The sequence below is a fragment of the Mustela nivalis genome (genome assembly GCF_964662115.1).
Source record: "Mustela nivalis genome assembly, chromosome: 15".
NCBI lineage: Eukaryota > Metazoa > Chordata > Mammalia > Carnivora > Mustelidae > Mustela > Mustela nivalis.
This window is the reverse complement of record NC_139034.1, coordinates 26,968,157-26,989,113: the sequence shown is the minus strand read 5'-3', so window position 1 is coordinate 26,989,113 and position 20,957 is coordinate 26,968,157. Positions and strand designations below refer to the sequence as shown.

The 20,957-nt window shown below is 40.0% G+C and overlaps 2 protein-coding genes across 5 annotated transcripts in view; one reads left to right on the top strand and one right to left on the bottom strand.

The window, feature by feature from the left end:
• Positions 1 to 94: 94 nt before the first annotated feature.
• Positions 95 to 15,550, top strand: ALG11 (ALG11 alpha-1,2-mannosyltransferase). Its single transcript, XM_082701294.1, has 4 exons — positions 95 to 204; positions 5,910 to 6,140; positions 9,376 to 10,307; positions 13,038 to 15,550. The coding sequence occupies exons 1-4, from the start codon at positions 161 to 163 to the stop codon at positions 13,307 to 13,309; spliced, it is 1,479 nt and encodes a 492-aa protein (XP_082557420.1). The 5' UTR covers positions 95 to 160; the 3' UTR covers positions 13,310 to 15,550.
• The window catches only part of NEK5 (NIMA related kinase 5), a 71,755-nt gene continuing 54,989 nt past the window's right edge, over positions 4,192 to 20,957 (bottom strand). For 2 of the 4 annotated variants that reach the window (XM_082701291.1, XM_082701293.1), the window contains 2 exons: positions 18,817 to 19,106; positions 4,192 to 4,578 (listed from right to left, as the gene is read on the bottom strand). In XM_082701291.1, the coding sequence (XP_082557417.1) occupies positions 18,839 to 19,106 (268 nt within the window). In that variant the 3' untranslated portion in view covers positions 4,192 to 4,578; positions 18,817 to 18,838. Of the gene's footprint in view, positions 4,579 to 17,520; positions 19,107 to 20,957 lie in introns of those variants that run through there. The other 2 variants (XM_082701292.1, XM_082701290.1) reach the window with 1 other exon arrangement.

Sequence of the window (20,957 nt, the reverse complement as noted above, 5' to 3'; positions counted from 1 at the left end):
AATATTGTATTGGCTGGAAGGCCATGGGACGCCACTACTAACAGCCAATTGGAACGCACAATGGACGCCGTGAGGGCGGAGAAAACACCGCCCTCTTCCTTAGGACCCAATAGAGAAGAGGAACAGGAAAGCGCTTCCTGAGTTCGGGGGTCGAGGAAAGATGGCGACCACCGAAGGGGTTTGGTGCCTATGCGAATTGTTGAGGTGAGGAGCAGGTGGTGTGGGTCTGCAGGCGTTTTGTTTCACGGTAATATTTGCCCAATGCAACTGAAATTTGCAGGGAAGGGGGTCTTCGTGTCACGAATCTAGGCAATTTCCTCAAGGATTGTGGACGCTCTTCCTCTCGCTTTGGAGTCTTCTAATTAGACTGGAGTTGACTGGGTTAAAGACTCAGTTCACCGCGTTTTCTTTGCCTACCCATTCCAGTGAGGGATCGAGGTTCCCTTTGTTTTTTCTCTTCTTCTTTCTCCAATTATTCTTTCATTAATTATTCATATTCAGTCCTCAGTTTTATGATTGAGCCACGAATCATTTTCCAAACTATCGTTTTTCTCCTTTTCGTAAAGAATAAATTGGCTCTTCCTTCTCACAGCGTAGTTTCCCCGCTCTCAGTCACCAAAACTGTCCCTGTTAACATATGTCACTTAAGTATGTTAACCTTAAAAATAAAACAGCTATCCTACCAGCAAAAATGGTTTTGTTTTGTTTTTTGTTTTCCGGGAATAGCGGAGAGTTGCATTTCTGGATGCACAAACTATGGCAAAACCATAGGCAAGTCCGAGAAAGGAGAGGACCATTGTTTGTTAGAGAAAGAGGAAGTTGGGGGTGGGGTTGAAGGAGAGTCCTTTAGAAAAGCCAGAGTGGTGAGGATTTCTCTGGCCGAGGTGCAGGAGTATTCTTGTAGGAGATGCGATGTACACCATTCCCTGTGGAGGCCTATTGGTGATGATTTCTTCTTGTTTAGAATTCTTCTTTGGGGCTCTATAATTGACAGTTCCTTCCCTTTAGGATTTTTATGTTGGAGGCTATGACTGACAGTTCTTCGGGAAATTGACATTTGAGTGATAGAGCTCCTTTTGCGTTGCCCCTTCTGGCCTCCTGACTCCATTTTAGTGAGGGTTCTTTTTATTTTCACAAATACAAAGTTTATGGTGAATCCTTTGCTTCATGATTATCCATTGATCTTTATTTCTGGTTGATGTAAGAATAGTTATGTAAAATTTTATCACGTAGGTAATATATTGCTTCTTGTAGAAAAGTTAGGAAACAGACGAGCAAAAGAGAAAATTCGCCAGGCAAGCTACCATCCAGAGGTGGTTATTGTTAATATTTTGGTGAAAAACAAACAAACAAAAAAACCAAAAACGGACTTTTCCCCTATATTAGTTATTGAAATACTACTGTATTTTATGTGTCTTGCCCTATGTTTATTAAAAAAAAGCAAAAAACCTGGTATATTCCATCTATACAGTTCTTTCAACACCTGCCTATTCAGGTTGAAAATTTGTACTTAACACATAGCATCCTGAATAACAGTGGATACATATTCTCTCCAACATTCAGGTATTGTTTCTTCATTATTGTCCCCTTACTCCAAATTCTTTTTTTTTTTAATTGTATCCATTTATTTGACAGACAGAGATCACAAGTAGGCAGACAGGCAGGCAGATAGAGACGAAGAAGCAGGCTCCCCGCTGAGCAGAGAGCCCGATGTGGGGCCCCATCCCAGAACCCTGAGATCACGACCTGAGCTGAAGGCAGAGGCCTAACCCACTGAGCCACCCAGGTGCCCCCCCTTACACCAAATTCTATAATGATTATTTAAAACATTTTGAATAGGAAATTCTATTTTCAGAGGCTTCATATTCTTCCCTGCTATTTGAAATATCCCTAACTCAGTCTTTGCACATTATAATGGCTAAAGAAATGTTTGTTAAGTGAGTGACTCACTGTTGATTACAGTTATCTTTTTTAAAGCTTTGTGTTTCTATGGTAAGCATTATTTAATGGCACATATTTTTAGTTATTTTTAAACAAATTCTAAAGTGGGTAGTTTTTTCTAAAGATTGATTTATTTTAGAGATGAGGGAGGGGCAGAGGGAGAGGAGGAGAGAGTTTTGTTTTGTTTTTTTAAGATTTTATTTATTTATTTATTTATTTGACAGGTAGAGATCACCAGTATGCAGAGAGGCAGGCAGAGAGAGAGAGAGAGGGAAGCAGGCTCCCCGCTGAGCAGAGAACCTGATGCGGGACTCGATCCCAGGACCCCAAGATAATGACCTGAGCCGAAGACAGAGGCTTAACCCACTGAGCCACCCAGGTGCCCCAGGAGAGAGATTTCTTAAGCAGACTCCCTGCTGAGCTTGAAGTTGGACAAAGGCTGGATCCTAGGACCCTGAGATCATAACCTGAGCCTGGCGCTTAACCAACTGAGCCACCCAGGCACCCCAAAAGTGGGTAATTTTAATGTGCAAGTACTATAGGACGTTTAATAAATGTATTTATACTCTGTGTCTTTGAAACTTACTGACTCAGTAAAGGACTGGCTCAACTTTAGTCATTAACATGATTTTTTTTTTCTGATTTTAAGTTAAATCATTCAATCTGAAAATATATCCCATGAATCTTGCCCACTTAATTCATTAGAAGGAAATGCCATAAAAATCTTTGTACTCTATAGGTCTGCCACATTTTAAATTAAATGGGCTTTTGGCTTGTTCTGGGAAAGCTTTATAATACTGCTTTAATACATGAACTCGTGTATTCCAAATGTTAAATAAATGACAAATCTTACCACTTCTCTCAAACTCTGTTCATCCTTTAAGGCCATGGTTCTCAAAGTATGGACATAGCCTCTAGTAGGTCCCCAAGACCCTTTTAATAGTTCTTCAAGGTCAAAACTGTGTTTATAATAATTTAAGATAACATTTGCTTTTTCATTATCTTTACATTTGCACCAGTAGTGCAAAAGTAATGGTGGATAAAACTGTGGCTTAGCACAAATTGGGCAATGACATCAAAGTGTTCTTACAGTCTTGTGTTTTTTAATACCATGCACCTGCTAAAGCCAGTTTTACTAAGAATGTCCTTGATGAAATAGTAAAAATTATTAATTTTGTTAAATATTAACCCTTGACTTGAATACATATCTTCTTAATATACTATATAATGCCTCCATACTGAAGTATGATGGTTATCTCAAGGAAAAGCTCTTGTATGATTGCTAAGTTGCAAGCTGAATTAGATACTTTTTTTTTTTTTTTTTTAATGGAACATAGTTTTTACTTGAAAGAATTACCAACAGATAAACTATGGTTTTTCTGACTTGGGTATTTGGAAATGAATGAAGTGATCCTCTCACTTCAAAGAAAACAAGTGACAGAATTTGTCGCTAATAGTAAAGTTTAAACTTTCAAGTGAAAATCGGAACTTTCATGGGGCACCTGGGTGGCTCAGTGGGATAAGCCTCTGCCTTCGGCTCAGGTCATGATCTTGGGGTCCTGGGATCAAGCCCTCACATTGGACTCTCTGCTCAGCAGGAAGCCTGCTTCCCTCCCCACCCCCTTTCTGCCTCTCTGCCTACTTGTGATCTCTGTCTGTCAAATAAATAAATAAATAAATAAATAAAAATCTTAAAAAAAGAAAATTAGAACTTTGGAAAATTTTTCTCTGCCATTCAGAGCTTGACCGCTTTCCAGTAATTAAAAGATTTCCTTGATAAGATAGGTAGTGATATTAACAAATGTGATTTGGGAATATTGTTCGATGAAATGTGCCCACATTTGGGAAGTCACCATGAATCGTGAACCAATAGTTTCCAAATAATCAAGTCTTAATGTTATAAAATCATGTATAAGTAAAAGATCCATTCAAAGTACAAGATAGGCCAATAGATTTCAGTATAACAGTATGAAAAGATCATTGACTGGGTTTCATATTCCATGTTGTACCTGGCCATTAAGAAATTGCCACTTGTCTAATTTGGTATAATATCACAGAAAAATACTGTATCTGAAAAGACTATTTAAACATACTCCCTTTTCCTACTACATTTCTGAGTGAGCCTGGATTGCCTTCATATATATACTTCATGTAAAACAACATAGCACTAAGATTGAATGTAGAAGCAGATGTGAAAAGCCACTGTCTTCTTTTAAGCCAGACAGTAAAGAATCTTGCAAAAATACAAAATAGTGTTAGTCTTCGTACTGAATTTATTTATTTATTTTGGTTTGGAAAATACAGGGGTTTTGTTTTTGTTTTTAGTAAAAATGAATTATATATTAACATGTAATAGATTTGTCATTTCACTTTTTAGGATAATTCATGTTTTTAATTCCTCAGGTTCATTTCTCGTATGCTTAATATTGGTAGATACAATCAATGTAAATGAGCAATTCTCAACAAGGGGTGATGTTTAGCAATATCTGGAGATAATTCTTATGACTATAACTGGTACAGAACTATGGGCTCCAGTGGGTTGAGGCCAGGAACAGAGCCAAACATCCTTTCATGCATAGGATAGCCTCAGCAACAAAGAACTATGTAGTCCAAATGTCAGTAGTGCCAAGGGAAATCCTGATAGAAACAAAAGTTGTATGATCTTCAGTTATTAAGTTATCTGGAGACCAAATCACTTTAATAAGTCAAATACCTCTTCAGGTATAAACTTAACTCACAATAAGAAATTACACATGAGAAATTGTTTCCAAACTAAATATGAATAAGATACTTATTTCTCTGAAGAATTTATGTGTTTTCTACTTACGGACAATGAAAACTTTGTAACTATACAAAATATCCCCACATATGCTTGGGTCATTAAGCCTTTCAGAGCCCAATCTGCTGTTCACTACTATGCACAAACTTAGACCTTCCATATCTTTGTCCCCCACCTGTCACCCCTCCCCACCAAATACTTGAACTCTGTTTCCCCTTGTCTTGAATTTCAGTATTTGAGTTTTAGTATTTTGGTATTTTTATGCCTTACAAGCTCCTTCTTCCAAAGCGTAGGCAGGATACATTGCTCAACCCCTAACAGAAAAACATACTTTGAAAAATTATTTTAGCACAATCTAAGAGATATCTGAGGAGGTAATAAGATTCTGTATTCAGTCATCAAATATTTAGTGGATGCCTTCTTTGTGCCAGGTCTTATGCTAGGCATTGGCATCCAGTGGTGAGCAAGCCTGGGTCTTCCTTGTGTTTGCAGAGCCGTAGTCAGCCTGGCAGTAAGAGAGCCTTTTAGCAGTGTGGGAGTGAGTTCACTAATGTGCGTGAAGTAGATTGTTGGTGCATTTTTGGCAATTCATTTAGAGGCACATGAAAGGCGGCGGTGAATTTAGGATCATAGAAACAGATCAAATGCAGAACTTGTAATAGAAATGGAAGTATCTAAGTTCCTCTTGCCCCAGCAATTGTTCTATTTGAGGTGCAGTGAGAGAATGAAAATGATTTACTATATCATCAAACTTTTAACTAATTAAAAGTTCATTATTGATCATTCAAAGACCTATTGCTTGGGTTCTGTGCCATAATTCTGAGGGTCAGATGCCATTCCTACATGTCTTGTTTAGGTTAGTAATTAAATTTGTTTTTAATCCTTTAACACATACACTGTTAGGAGAAAGGTGGCTCATCATTGATTTTCACTGTCAATTAAAAAGAAAAGTTATGTTGAATTGCTAGCATTCTGGGGCGATTGGAATTAAGAAGGATTTGCCTTTTGATATTGGACATTTTATATGTGTTAGAATATTAAAAATTGAGTATTTTGTTAGCAGACCTCCAGCTATAAAAATTTTGTCTTCATTATTAATATAGAAAGCGGATGTATAAAAGTAGACTTTAATTTGTAGTTTCTTTTGAATAGGCATTGTGTTGATTTTTACATTTTCCTTTTGTTTCAGATTTTTTTATTCATTATTCCTCCCTGGGCTGGCAGTCTGTGGAACTTTATGCGTATGTCTGTTTATTATCCTCTGGGGAGTCAGACTGCTGCTACAGAGAAAGAAAGCATTAGTATCAACTGGCAAAAATGGGAAAAAGCAGATGGTAGTTGCATTTTTTCATCCTTACTGCAATGCTGGCGGAGGAGGAGAAAGAGTTTTGTGGTGCGCCTTAAGGGCCCTGCAGAAAAAGTAGGTATGCATCTTTCTTAGCTAATTTGCTTTATTATTACTATTTTTTAAAAAATCATTATCCAGATATTTACCTTTCTCTAGTACCTTATTTATAGCCAGGAATTAACTGTTCTTCAGTAAGGAAATACTTCTGTTATATGCCAACCCACCTTACAAGATCCTGTGGAATTTTAGTTGATATGATAAAGAAATAGAAAGGGAGGCACCTGGGTGGCTCAGTAGGTTAAGCAACTGCCTTCGGCTCAGGTCATGATCCTGGAGTCCTGGGATCGAGTCCCACTTCGGGCTCCCTGCTCAGCAGGGAGTCTGCTTCTCGCTCTGACCCTTCCCACTCTCATGCTCTCTCTCGCTTGTTCTCTCTCAAATAAATAAAATCTTTTTGAAAGAAAGAAAGGGAAAATACCTGCCCTTTGATTATAAAATTTAGTGGGGATAACTGTCACCTTGGAAGAATATGTAGAGAAGAACTTGAATAATAAACAAATACACCAATTCATAAGGAGTGCTTTAAACTGAATACTTTTAGTAGTAGTGGCACAGAGGAAATCATCTGTATGAACGCATCTATTTGATTCTGACGTTGAGGTCTTACCAGTTAGATAGTCTTAAGTTACCATGCTAGAAAGAGTATGCTGTTCAAACGGGTCATTTAAAGTTTTAGGCTTCGTTCTCCCTACCTGCACTCCCATCCTCACCCCCAAAATGTTTACAGTCCCCTTGTAGAGGAGGAGCAAACAGTAAAGTCCAAGTTCCATTTTTGGATGTATCATAGGAGGAAAACTATTATTCCTCCATGGTTACACTACTTCCTGGCACTCATCCTTCATCCAGATCCAGAGCCTTCACCCGCAATTCCCTCCACTCTACATTTCTATATTCTCAGCTCATCTCCTGGCTTCCAGCCACCATCCCTGTATTTCCTCTGCCATATTCCATAACCGCCTAGGTTCAAAACATTTTCTTTAATCTCAGCTTACTATCCATCTCCTTGAGGCCTTCCCTGCTCCTACTCTAATCCCTCCGGTTTTTTGCTTCACCTAACTCCGCATTAACTTGTCTAACTGGATTATCTAGCTTTTGAGGGCATCAATAAAGTTTTGTGATAGCTCTACCAGACATGGACCCTAGATTTTAGCTGAGAGAGAGAAGATAATAAGCAAAGTAGAAAAATATCAAATGGTGAGAAATGCTATGTGAGAAATACAAACAGGATAATTTGTGAGTCCATATTTTAGACTGAGTAATTAGGGAAAATCTCCAAGGAGGTAATACCTGAAGTCTAAATGACAAAAGCAGCCAACATTTACTGAGCATTTACTCTATGCCAAGCATTGTTTGAAGTGCTTTACAGGTGTTAGCTTACTAAATTCTCACAACAACCTTACGAGGTTTTTCCTGTTACTCTCATTTGACTGACGAGGAAATGGAGTTACCAGAGTCCATATTATAAACCACAGACTGTACTGTGTGCCTCAGGAAGAGACAGTGAAGATGAGAAAAGAGAATTCAAAGCAGAGGGAACAGCTCCTGCAAGTCCCCTGGGACCCAGAAGGAGCTTGGCTTGTTCACAGAAAGGAACCCAGTTTGGTTGACCCTGTGGGCATGTGAGAGTGGAGGCAGGGCCCATGTTACACAGGGCTTAAGTGAATAGGGTAAGTTTAGATTTTATTCTAAGTGCTCTAGAAAACCCAGTGAGGATTTCAAACAGAGAGATGACTTTCTGTGTATCTGTTGTTGCATATCCACCCCAAAATGTAATGGCTAAAACAATGTATCATTGTTTCTAATAGTGTGGGGACCGATGGGTCCTGTTGGGAATCCCTCATGCCAAGCAGCTGCGGCTAGGTGGCAGCTGGGGCCGAGTCACCTGAAGGCCTCTATTAATGTGTCTGCTTCCTGGGCTGGGACGATTGCAACAGCTACAGCGGCTGAGGGTGGGGGGCATGGGTCAGGCATCTCTGTCGCCCCACAGCCTCTCCACATGACAGCCTTGGGTTTGCACAGAATATGGCAGCCAGACTCCTTACATGGCAGCTGACTTCTCTAGAGCAAGGTAGGAGTTGCCATTCTCTCAGAGCCTGGGTCTAGAAACTGCCAAAATGTCACCTTTGACATAGACTGATGGTAAAAGGAGTCACAGAGCCTGCCATAAGATCCCACCCCTCGATAAGTGTCAAAGAATTTGTGGCCACCTCATCAGATGATAATCCCTTTTACATTTTATAAGGATGATTCTGGCTGCTGGGAGGTGCTTTTAGGTGCTTGTCCTTTAGGCCTGCACAACACCCTGTGGCTATCTCTATCAGCACATTCCACAGAGTTGTGTAGTTTTCGGTTTGTATCTCTTTCCCCCACTGGACTTAGCTCCTTGAGGGTAAAGACTCTAAACTGAATCCCCAGAACTGAATCTAAACTGAATCTAGTAGCTCCGACTAGATACTAAATAAATGTTTGATGACTCAAAGAATAAGTAGAAACACAGTCAGAACAAATGCCAAAAGCATAAATAGTCAGAAGAGTGTAGTTTTACGTATTTCCATTATAATTCTATCAGATCTAATTTTGATGGCAGGCACCAGATCTAGCTTTTAGAATCTTATTGCATCTTTCAGATGAAAACACTGAGTAATGCTTTAGTACCTACGGTCCTATCTAAAGATACATTTAGTAAGTTTTAATTCTTGTTTGTGATTATTATTAGTATTTTGTTACCATTTTATATTGAGAGAGTTGTCAAAATTAAGTTTCTGAATATTTCTTAAAAACAGAATCAGCAATTTTTGCTGATGTCTGCTTTATGCAAAACTCTTTTTTTTTTTTTTAATTTGACAGACCAAGATCACAAGTGGGCAGAGAGGCAGGCAGAGAGAGAGGGGGAAGCAGGCTCCCCACCGAGCAGAGAGCCCGATGTGGGGCTCAATCCCAGGACCCCGAGATCATGACCTGAGCCAAAGGCAGAGGCTTTAACCCACTGAGCCACCCAGGTGCCCCTGTGCAAAACTCTTAGAAGAGGAAATAGCAAAGAACTAGAGGTCTCATTGGAGGACTAACATTTCACTAGCAGGGCAGCAGAAGACTCAAAGAGGAGCATCAGTAGACCAAGTATAATGAATGAAAAATAAGTGGAAGACATTTTTTTCCAATCTAAAAATAACCCTTTTTACGATTGTGAGAAAATAATTATCTACAACTTTTTGCTAATGAAAACCTTAACTATTACATTCTATTTTAGGCATCCTGAAGCAGTTTATGTTGTTTATACTGGTGATGTTAACGTCAGTGGTCAACAGATACTAGAAGGTGCTTTCCGAAGATTTAACATCAGACTCACTCACCCAGTGAAGTTTGTTTTCTTAAGGAAACGCTATCTTGTGGAAGATTCACTCTATCCTCACTTCACACTGCTGGGCCAAAGTCTAGGGTCCATTCTTCTTGGCTGGGAAGCTCTAATGCAGTGTGTTCCTGACGTCTACATTGATTCGATGGGATACGCGTTCACACTTCCTCTGTTTAAGTATTTAGGCGGTTGTCGCATTGGAAGCTATGTTCATTATCCCACGATCAGCACTGACATGCTCTCCGTAGTGAAGAAACAAAATGTTGGATTTAATAATGCAGCTTTCATTACCAGGAATCCTTTTCTTAGCAAAGTAAAGCTCATCTATTATTATTTATTTGCTTTTATTTATGGACTTGTTGGTTCTTGCAGTGATGTTGTGATGGTCAATTCTTCTTGGACACTAAACCACATTCTCTCCCTATGGAAGGTTGGGAATTGCACTAACATTGTTTATCCGCCTTGTGACGTGCAAACATTTCTGGACATTCCCTTACTGGACAAAAAGAAAACCCCAGGACATTTACTGGTTTCCATTGGCCAGTTCCGGCCTGAAAAGAACCATCCTTTGCAGATCAAAGCCTTTGCTAAATTGCTGAATAAGAAGGTGGCTGAGTCACTGCCTTCCCTTAAACTTGTCCTCATTGGGGGTTGTCGAAATGAAGATGATGAACTGAGGGTAAACCAACTGAGAAGGCTTGCTGAGGAACTAGGAATTCAAGAAGATGTGGAATTTAAAATAAACATTCCATTTGATGAATTGAAGAATTACTTGTCTGAAGCAACAATTGGTCTGCACACCATGTGGAACGAGCATTTTGGGATTGGTGAGTCTTCCTTTAAGTGACTCATTTGGTGCCATGAAATGTACATTCTAGGTTCTCTTGATAAAATGATAACACTGTGGAAGTTATCCTTCCACAGTTCTTATCCAGTTTTTTTTTTTTTATTTTATTTATTTATCAGAGAGAGAGAGGGAAAGAGAGCGAGCACAGGCAGACAGAATGGCAGGCAGAGGCAGAGGAAGAAGCAGGCTCCCTGCTGAGCAAGGAGCCCGATGTGGGACTCGATTCCAGGACGCTGGGATCATGACCTGAGCCGAAGGCAGCTGCTTAACCAACTGAGCCACCCAGGTGTCCCTCTTATCCAGTTTTAATGCTCTTCTCCCAGTCTACCATGTCAGCTTTATTCATTTGCGACCCTGCAGGACATGACAGGAGGTAGTCACTAATAATAGCTGATGTTTATTGACAGCTTAGTGCATGAAGGTCGCTGCTGAGATCTTTGCAATTATTATTTGACTTAATCCACTCTAAAACCCTCCTTCATATAAGTTCTTATTCCCATCTTACAAATAAAGAAACTCGGGCACAGAGAGGTTTTGAACCTGCCCTTGTCTGATCGCAGTAAGAGGTAGAGCTTGGATCCTCATTCAGACAGCCCCTGCTCGTACCTGCCACAGTTTCTCTGCCCCACCTAGCCCCATCTGCAGACTAGGATAGGTTCCTGACCTCATTTCCCAGAAGGGCCACATCCAGATCTCTGGGTGAGGCCCAGGTAGATGTATTTTGGTAAAGCTCCTCAGGTGATTTGTTGGGCACCAAAACCTGAGCCCACTGGGCTCCTCACAGTGATTCTGTTGGTTCTTCTACTGATTTCCTACTCATTACTGGAATGGCCTCTCCTCTTTCTGCCAAATCCCATTATAAGTGTCAGACTTTAATCTCCTTGGCCTTTAATTTAGCCTCCCTTGTTTTTTCCAGCACAAATTGCTCTCTCTACCCCTGACTCCCCATTAGGCATACATTTTGATGTAAAATCAAGTACTGGTTTGTGTCTAATGTGGTTCAAGATGTATTTCTCAAGAGGCTGCTTTGTGCCTCACACTGCCAGGTGTTACAAGGGAAAGGGAAGAACATAAAAGTGAAGTTTCCTATACTAAGGCCACAGTTTATCTTATACTCTGGTCTCTCCTTGGGTGGTAGCACCCGACGAAACCCAGACATACATCCAGAACTTTTTGATTCGGCCCTTCTGCGCAGAGTCTGACTTCTGCGCCTCCTTGCACGGAGACGTAGTGACCATTAACTGTGCTGAGGGGTACGGGAGGCAGGAGCTGGTGTTCAAGTACTTGCAGTTCTGTGTGTGCTAACGACCAGTTGAGTAGCACTTTGCTGGACAGGGTCCTAAGAGCTGTGCCCAGGGCAGGGGCAGGGCAACATGAAAGCACCCAAGAGAAACACCTGACACAGATGTGTGAGGTCAGAGAACAATTGCCCAAGAAAATAATGTGCCATGGAAACTGGGGCCTGAACAGTAATTTGAAGTTAGCCTTGCAGGAGAGAGAATGTCCAGCAGAGGGAGTGGTGTTGTGACCCATGTGACAAAAGGAGAATTAGCGGGCACACTCAAGGTGCTAAGATTTCTGGCCAGAACCTGCAGGAGGAACGGCACGCCCGTGGAGAGGGGAGCTGGGACCAGATCATGTGGCCACATGAAGCCAGTGGGAAAAGAGAGACTGATTCTAAGTGTTGGGTTTTAAAGCTTTCTGTTCCCTCAAGTTCACTACGGTTGCCATGGCGGGGGTACTGGTGAGGAGCAGGGAGAGCCAGACGAGGGAGGCAGGAGGATGTGTTGGGCAGCCTCGTTGAAGTGCTGCTTCTGAAGGTGGTAGGCAGACTCACTCGAGGGAGATTCTGAAGCATGACTGAACAGGACTTGGTGACGAACTAGATTTGTTAAACGTAGGAGAAAGAAGAATCAGAGAAGCCCTCCTAGGGCTTTGAGTTTAGACAGCTGTGTGAATGGTGGATGGCTTTCCCCTAGAGATGGCTCCAAGAGGAGAGGCAGTTGACCAGGTTTCCCATATGTAGACTTAGAATGATCCATGGGACATGGGAGTGTGTGTGTGTGTCCATTGGATGCTTGTCTACACAAGTCTGCAGCGCAAGTGAGGGACCTGACCTGGGAACACAGACTGAGGAGTTGGCATCACTGACCGGCTCATTCCAGAAGGTCCATGGATGAGGGTAGAATTGCCTAAGGAAAGTGTGCCCAGTGAGAGGAAGGCCCTGGTACAAAATGCTGAAAACAAAAACGGTTCAGAAGTGGGTAGAAGAAGAGTTGCCAACAAAGGAGAAAAGAAGTAAAGAGAGGAGGGAAACTTCCTAATGCTGTTGTTTGAACTCCTGAAATTTCGCTTGTGATATCTTTTTATACCTTTTACCTTTCAGTAACCATTAATTATCTGTCATCTTGCTAACATTCTGTAGTCGTCTACCTTGTTTTATAATCTGCAGTGTGTCTGTTTTTTATAGACTGTTCTTTCACCTGCTTGTCTGTTTCAAGGAAGAGCGAAGCAGCATTATTGTGAGGCTTAAAAACGAAAAAACAGAATTATTTGGTGCCATGGAAGTTTAGTGAGCAGATTTATAGACGCAACAGACATTTACTTAAATTTCTCATGAGTGTCTCAAAATCTGTGGAGACTTCTGCTCATCCTTGTTATGAAAGCTCTCAAATGTTAAAAGACTACATGGTTTTTGTTTGTTTCTCAGGAGTGGTTGAGTGTATGGCAGCTGGCACGATTATCCTTGCCCACAATTCAGGAGGCCCGAAGCTTGACATTGTCGTTCCTCACCAGGGAGAGATAACTGGATTTCTGGCAGAAAGCGAGGAAGGCTACGCTGAGACCATGGCTCATATTCTTAACATGTCTGAGGAAAAGAGACTCCAAATCCGCAGCAATGCTCGGGCATCTGTAAGCAGATTCTCTGATCAGGAGTTTGAACTGGCGTTCCTGTCGTCTGTGGAGAACTTACTTAAATAATGTCATATCTGTACAAATTAAAGATATTTTATATAAAATGGCTAAATACCTTCATACGTTAGTACTTTCCTGAACGTTTTCTGTATTGTAATGAAGTCAGCCTAAACAGTGCTCTCAGCAATACATAGAGAGACAGGATATTTATTTCAATGAAAATGAAAAAAAGGCAAAATTACCAAATAGTTTAAATGAAAAGATTTTAGATTAGTATACTGTCCCAGATTCTGAAAAATGTGGATCTGAAAGAAAAAACGAACAGTTGTATGTTGGTATAATCCCTATTTTTCAGATCCTGTTTGTCCAATCACTGTCCCTTAGAACCCAGGAAGGAGAATTTCCCTTTAGAATATAGGAAATGTGGAAAGGAAAATGGAGAACTGACGATTACATCAGTACTTTAGAACTGTCCTGACATCTTGGGAACACAGAAAAATTCTGGCATATTTAAATTCTCAATGCTACTGTGGATGACCTTCTTGAATATATCTGACGGTTTTCCTTAAAGAGAAAAGACATTTGAAGCAGGCATCATCCCGTTCTAAAAGCAGACAGTGAAAAGACAGAGGGACAGTGACTGCCCCCCGGCCGTAAAGACAGACAGACAGTAACTGCCCGCAGGCGTTTGTCAGGGGCAGAGGCCCAAAGTCTTTCCGTAGCTCGGGGTTCATAGAGTAGCTTTTTGTTTAGTGCTCCCAGTACATTTGTACTGATGGAAAGGGCTACCCTGGTATCCCGTCACAGTTCCACATCTCGGGAGCTGCAAGTCTGCTTGAAGCTGTTCAGAAGGTCGGAGTGAGAACATCGTGCCAAGTTGCTCTTCTCATAGTGACAATGGACGAACGGGCTCCGTCCTCCCAGGTCTCTGTTGGCAGCATCGTGCCTTGGGAGATGATTGGTGGCTTTTAGAAAAGCACTCCAGACTAGTGGTTAGAATACCTGGGCCCGGCCCCAGCATCTTCATTTACAAACATCGGACCTCCTAAGACTCAAGCTGCTTCTTAAATCTTTTTGAAATTCCAATTCTTCACCTATAATCTGTAGGTGGTAATACCTGTCCTCACTACCTCTCAGTAACTCTGATTTGGAAAGTATGTGAAAGGACCTTGAAAACCAGAACTAAGTTTTTTTTTTTTTTAAAGGTACCTTTATAAAGTAATTTCATTAAAAGTAACAATATATAGTAGATGTCTCTTGTAATCAGTCCTCCTTATTAATGCGTGAAGACTCAAGGGAGACTCATGGTTACTAAGTCGGTAGCTAGGACTACTGTGCTGGATCACTAGCAGTGATTAAAAGTATGTGGATATGCAGATAGGGCTCAAGAGACCTACAACACTTGGTGTTTTCTGCATACATAATTAGCTCCTTCTAGTTCAGTGAATGGACCTCTTGCACAGTCTGATACATGTGTGTGTAAGGGGCCTGGGAAACTCCTCATCCAGTCAGGGACGCACGCCGCCAGCTTCATCATCTGCTCCCAATTACACTGTTGACTCGTCTGTGGGCCACCTCTGTCATCAGCTGGAAAAGCAGCAAAACAGAGTCCCAGGATGGTGGGACACAACACAGCTTTGGGTGGAGATGATTCAGTTTAGAAGAAGAAAACGGGTGGACACTGGAGCTGGAAGGAACCCTACAAATCCTCAGGTCCAGTTTCTCATTTTCAGCTTTACAGACAAGAACACTTTAAAGACCTTAAGACTCCAGTCTCACAAAGCTGTTTAAGGACAAAATCAGGATTATAAGTGGGTGCTCTGACTCCAGCCCAGTTCATTTTCTTATCTTGTAGCTAGTCTTGGGGTAAGATTTGTGCCACTGTGCCAACAGTCTACCCTTCTACCCTCAGAAAACCATAGGATTAAAAAATCGAAGTGGACTAAGCAGAAGGAAAGGATGCAATATAGGAAAAACGGATTCTGAAATTCCATAGAGCATTTTTTAATCTTGTTTCTTCAAAATTATTTTTGTCACACCCATCACTGGAAACATACTTCCCATATCTGTTCACTTTCCCTATTGCTAGTGTGGTAATTATGTGTCTTTTTTCCAGAATGACTGATAACCATGAAGTGTGAAAACAATGTGTCAGCTACTGTTTGTCTGGAGAACTTCTGAGTGACTGTTCATTCCTACAAAACATGGTTTTTGAGTGGTCCAAAAGTGGTATATTTCGAACCCCTGAGCAGTGGGGATTCACATTCTTATTTGGGTTGTACATAATAAAATACATGTTACATGTTCTTTGCATAGTAATCTCTTTGTGTCTAATAGGATTTTGATTTAATAGATACAAAATGTGTTTGTATCTGTTATAAAAAGTAATTTTCATTATCTTGGATACTTTCCTCCATATGGTACATATGCACCCCGGTGCACTCTCCCAATGCTGAATTGTTACCTACTACTAGTATTTCTTAAGCTCCATGTGCCAGGAAGGAAGAAAGGGAGGGAGGGAAGGAGGGAAGAGAAAAAGAAAAGGAAAGGGAAAGAAAGAGAAAGAACTTAAAGGTAAAATTGTCTTGCCTCCAGTACCCAAGAAAAATAGGTTGTCAGGTTTAATAGACATTTTTCTCTTAACGAATATTTCAGACCTACAAAACACTGCAGAGCTTCCTACACTTTATTTTAATAATTTTCAGGGTTTTTTTACAAAGTCGTCTTACAGACAAAATTATGAGAGAGTGGTCAGGGTAATTCTAAATGTTTCAGAATACTTGTGTTTTATTATGTATATGTACCCTAGACTTCAGGACTATGATGTAATATAGAGTGTCTGCTAAATCTTTCAATAGATTTGGGTACAAAAAAAAGTTACCCACAATAAGAAGTTATGCAAATTACTAAAATCAAATTACAGGCTTGTAATTTTCCCTCTCCCACTGTTCCTCAGCTGATTCTCTTCTCTGTCCCCACCCTAACTCTGAGGCCATTATTGACTTTAAAGAAGCATCAGTTCTAATAGCTGAGGGCTTTATGCTCACTTGGACTATACATGTTACAAGGTACTTAGAAAGGAAGTTAAGAGTTGATACACCATTTAAAGAATGATCAGTTTGATAGCTATGATACATAGTTACCAAGATGTATAATTTTTAATAAAATTTATTCTAGGGGTGCCTGGGTAGTTCAGTCGTTAAGCGTCTGCCTTCAGCTCAGGTCATGATCTGAGGGTCCTGGGATCGAGCCCCACATCAGGCGCCCTGCTCAATGGGAGGCCTGCTTCTCCCTCTCCCACTCCCCCTGCTTATGTTTCCTCTCTGGCTGTCTCTCTGTCAAATAAATTTTTAAAAAATTCTTAAATTTATTCTAAAAACACATTCAAATCTGATCAATAGTTTCAACTTAACACATGGAGCTAAACGTAAATCAAGAATAAAGTAATCGATTGTGCCTCAAGAACATGATTTAGGTAATGGTATATGTAAGATGGATAAGATGAATTAGGGGCTGAAGTAGGTTGAAAAACCTTGCATGTATGTATACTTATCACAATGAGTACTTCTTACTTTATAGCAGAGAACTCAAAATCTTAGAATGAATGATAAGGCTTGGCAGCTTTTAGCTAGAAACTTCAGCAAGCATCTTGTCATTGGAGCAGACTCGATAGGCTTATTCTTAAATATTGACCTTAAACATTCATTTGACCTTAAACATTCATTTCTCCCCACCCCCCCCCCCCCCCGCCCCACATATAACTGAAGAGTCTTTGGATCTTTGGGATTTTCAGGAACCATGTTTCATTTTCCATGCATTCAAGCACTGCTTAGTATTTGTTTAGCACACCAACAGATTTCGTATGTCTGAACCACATAATGTTCTGAAAGTAAATTAAACATGTATACACTGACCACTAAAAGACTTCTAGAATTAATGATACTACAGTCTCTCGACGTCATGCGTTACCAAGATTGACATTAACACAGTGGTGAGAAATTTTTAAATATTCTGAGCTTCATGATGTGACCATACTGAGCACTCCAGAAAAGAGTAGATTATAACCCAAAATACCAAGTTGAAAGAACAGTACCTCCAACATCATCAGGAAAATACAGGGATAAAAGACACATCATGTAGAATTCATCCCACAGTTAGGGGAATTCTGATACTTTCCCCACATTTAATAAAGTTATATCAAATGTAAACACTAAGCAGACCTTAGAAATAATCGGACCAACCCTTCCTCATCTTTGTTTTCTTGGCTCAGCAATGGGTCAATGTGCAATTTTAGTTGTATTTTTATTACAGAGCATATATTTTAGGCAGAATTCTACCACTTAGAAATGTAACATCTCTGTCCTTCATAGGAACAACACAATAAATCAACAAATGTCTTAAGCCCCAGGCACATGTTCAATACTGGGATTGTTAGAATGTGGTACTCTGCTAAGCCCCATATGTAAAAAGACCAGCATAAGATAGAATGACCAGGTAGAGTCCCTCCCCTTAAGTAATTTATAATCTATACATTTGAAGCTATTAGAAATTAATTCAATAAAACATAGTAAAATGATTACTTGGTGCATAATTAACATGACGTGCCTTCATCTCCTCTGCTCAGTTAACCTACTCCCTTAAGAGTCAACACCTGCTTCAAAAAAGTGTTCACTAAAAGTTAAGAAATTTCAGTATCACAGTTTTCTAAAATGCTACATTCATTATTCTAAGTGAATTACTTTGTACATTGTATTGGTTTTCTTTCCTTGTCTTAACAAATTATCAAACTTAGTTAAAACAACATGCATTTATTATCTTACAGTTCTGCAGGGCAGCAGTCTAAAGTGGATTTCTTAAGCTAAATTCAAGATGTCAGCAGGACTGTGTTCCTTCTGCAGACTTCCGGGGAAAGTCTATTGCCTGGCCTTTCCCAGCTTCTGGAACCTGCTTGGATTCCTTGGCCTCTGGCCCCTTCCTCCATCTTTAAAGCTAGCAGCACCAGGCTGAGCCCCTCTCGTGCTGACATCTTCCTGTTCTCTCATCTGCCTCCCTCCCTCTAGCCCTGTGATTACATTGGGTCCACCTGGATAGTGAAAGAAAAGCCTTCCCCTATTTGAAGGTCATCTGATTAGCAGCCTTAATTTTACCTGCAACTTTAATTCCCCTTTGCCATGTAACAATATATTCACATTGTTGGGTGTACTGGGAGGGAAGGTGGCAGGAAGAGAGACACATTATTCTGTCTTCCTACCACATATATTGTCCCAAAGATTTCCTGATAGAAATTTTAAAGTAAAATATTAATTTCTACACTCAAATTGGTCAGTCTCAAGGTCTAGCCTAGTGATGGGTATCAAGGGCACGGATTGCATGGAGCATTGGGTATTATAGGCAAACAATGAATCATGGAACACTACTACATCAAAAACTAGTGATGTAGTGTATGCTAACTAATATAGCCCAATTAAAAAAAAAAAAACAATAAATCCCTGGGATTGCTAGAAAACTCTTACAAAATGAATGTTTATGACTTGGACCTAACCAGATACTACAGTTAATAGATACTAACTTACCACTTAAGAAAAAGTGCAGTAATCACACTTGTATATTTTGATGGGCTGTTGATGTTTCTTGGTTTTCACCTGCAATGCATACTTTGTCATCAGCTCGAGTAGAAATATTCTCTAAATCTTCATTTAATTCTGTATATTTCTGGGTGCTTATCTTCTCTCCTCCTAATTTTTCAGCACCCTTAGAGAAACCAGGAGTCTCTTCTCTTTTTTCTTCCTCTTTGGAAGGAGCAGGCTTTTCCAGAGATTCTACTACTTCATTTCTCAACTCATCTTCAGATTCTTCAAAATTTCTGAAAATAAGAGGTAAAAATCAACTTTATGATATCAAAACAATGAAAAATACATATGAAAGTGTTTCCCATCTCACTTCCCACCCCCACTGAAGCAATTTAATAGTTTCATTTTCAGGTAATGAATTATTTATTATATCAGTCTGGCTTTCCAGACGGACTAAAAAAAAGCCAATATTGGGATAATTGGTATTCTGTTTACTTGGACTTGTGTTCAACAACCTTTATTATATTTGTTAATACCCATCTACTCTTAAAAGGAGAGGAAGAGAGAAGAAAAAAAAAAAAGAACAAAACAGCTGCCATATAGTGTGCCCTTATCATACACCAGCAACAGCCTAAAGCACTTTATGCATACAGTATTTTATCTAATACAACACTTTGAGGTAGACATTCTCACCATCAATTTATAACGAAGCTGAGGCTCAGAGAGGTTAATGAAATTGCCCAAGGTCTCAGATACTGAACAGTAGGAGTAGGAATCGAAATTGTATCTAAGACCTCAGCATGGATATGCTTAGAAGGGGAGAAAGCAGGAGACCAAGAAAACCATCTCAATGATCCCTAATATTTACATGGCAAGTAAAGAGGCTGAGGAAGATCTGGTAGGAGCCAAGAAAGTGTTAATCATGGACACCAAGGAGGCAGAGAATTTCCAGATAGGGAGCAGCCAAATAAGAGTAAGTTAGAAATGACAGTTGAACCTGGCAATTTTAAGGTAATAGATGACCTTTGCAAGAACATTTCAGTGTGCTATGTGGCAGGAACCACCAGGGGATCAAGAAAGCAGGAGGTAAGCAAGCAGTGACAAGGAATTTAAACTCCTTTGAAGTGAGCCTGTCTCTGAACAGATGATGTTAACTCAAGAAGATGAGAGCAGTGATTTTTTGGTGTTTCTCAAGAAGGGACAGATTTGGGCATGTGTATATCCTGAGAGGAAGTAGGTAATAGATGTTAAAAATATAGGAAAAGGACAGATAATAGATAGGAACACGTTTTCTAAGAAAGGCTGGGATTCAGGGCATCTGTGTCAGGAAGTGCTTTCAGCAGGAAAGAAGACAGTTTTTTGTCTCAGAAGGAAGATAAGGAAAGAGAAGGCAATGAGGACTCATGTGGATAGAGAGAAGTTACAAAACTAGAAAAGACCATTCCACTCACAAACCACGTATTATCTCTATGAAGTAGGAGGCATGGTCACATGATGAGAGTGAGGTGGATGGGGGTTAGCCTACTGGGTGGAGGGTTTGGAAGGAAGCAAACCAGGCATAGGATTGCCAGATACCACAGAGGACCTCACTAAAATTAGAGATCATAAATTTGGGGTAGACCAGCAACTAGAGCTCCCACTGTGAAGCTATCATTCCTGAGGTACATGCTTACATGAGATCCTCCCTTTATCTTCATTCCTTTGTAGTTTAAAGTATGTTGTGTCTAGGTATGAATTTCTTTTCATTGTTCCTACTTGGTTATTGTTTTACTTCCCAGATATCACAATTTAAGGCTTTCAATGACTGTAAAAAGTTCACAGCTAAAATTGCTTTGAATATTGCTTTTCTCCGATTCTCTTCTTCTGAAACTCCTTTTAGATGTATGTTGGACCTTCATGACTCTTAACTCCTCTTTCACATTTTCCATCATTTTTTACTTCAGGTCTGTCTTGCAGTTCTTAAGTCCCTCATTAACTGTACCTATTCTATGTTTAAACTATCATTTGATTTCTATTAGTAGATTTTTTTTTCATTTCTAGAAGTTCTGTTTGGCTAATCAGATATTCCTGCTCCCTTCTGATCCATCTTCTTTTTTTCTTATGTTTCCATTCCTTAACTTTGATTAAATAATTTTAGAAATGCA

What these genes read in the sequence shown, in the direction of transcription:
- ALG11 (XM_082701294.1), top strand. Translation starts at nt 161, where the DNA reads ATGGCGACCACCGAAGGGGTTTGGTGCCTATGCGAATTGTTGAG. An exon ending in TGCCTATGCGAATTGTTGAG is followed by an intron (nt 205 to 5,909) that starts GTGAGGAGCAGG and finishes CTTTTGTTTCAG; the next exon opens with ATTTTTTTATTCATTATTCC. An exon ending in GAACGAGCATTTTGGGATTG is followed by an intron (nt 10,308 to 13,037) that starts GTGAGTCTTCCT and finishes TTTGTTTCTCAG; the next exon opens with GAGTGGTTGAGTGTATGGCA.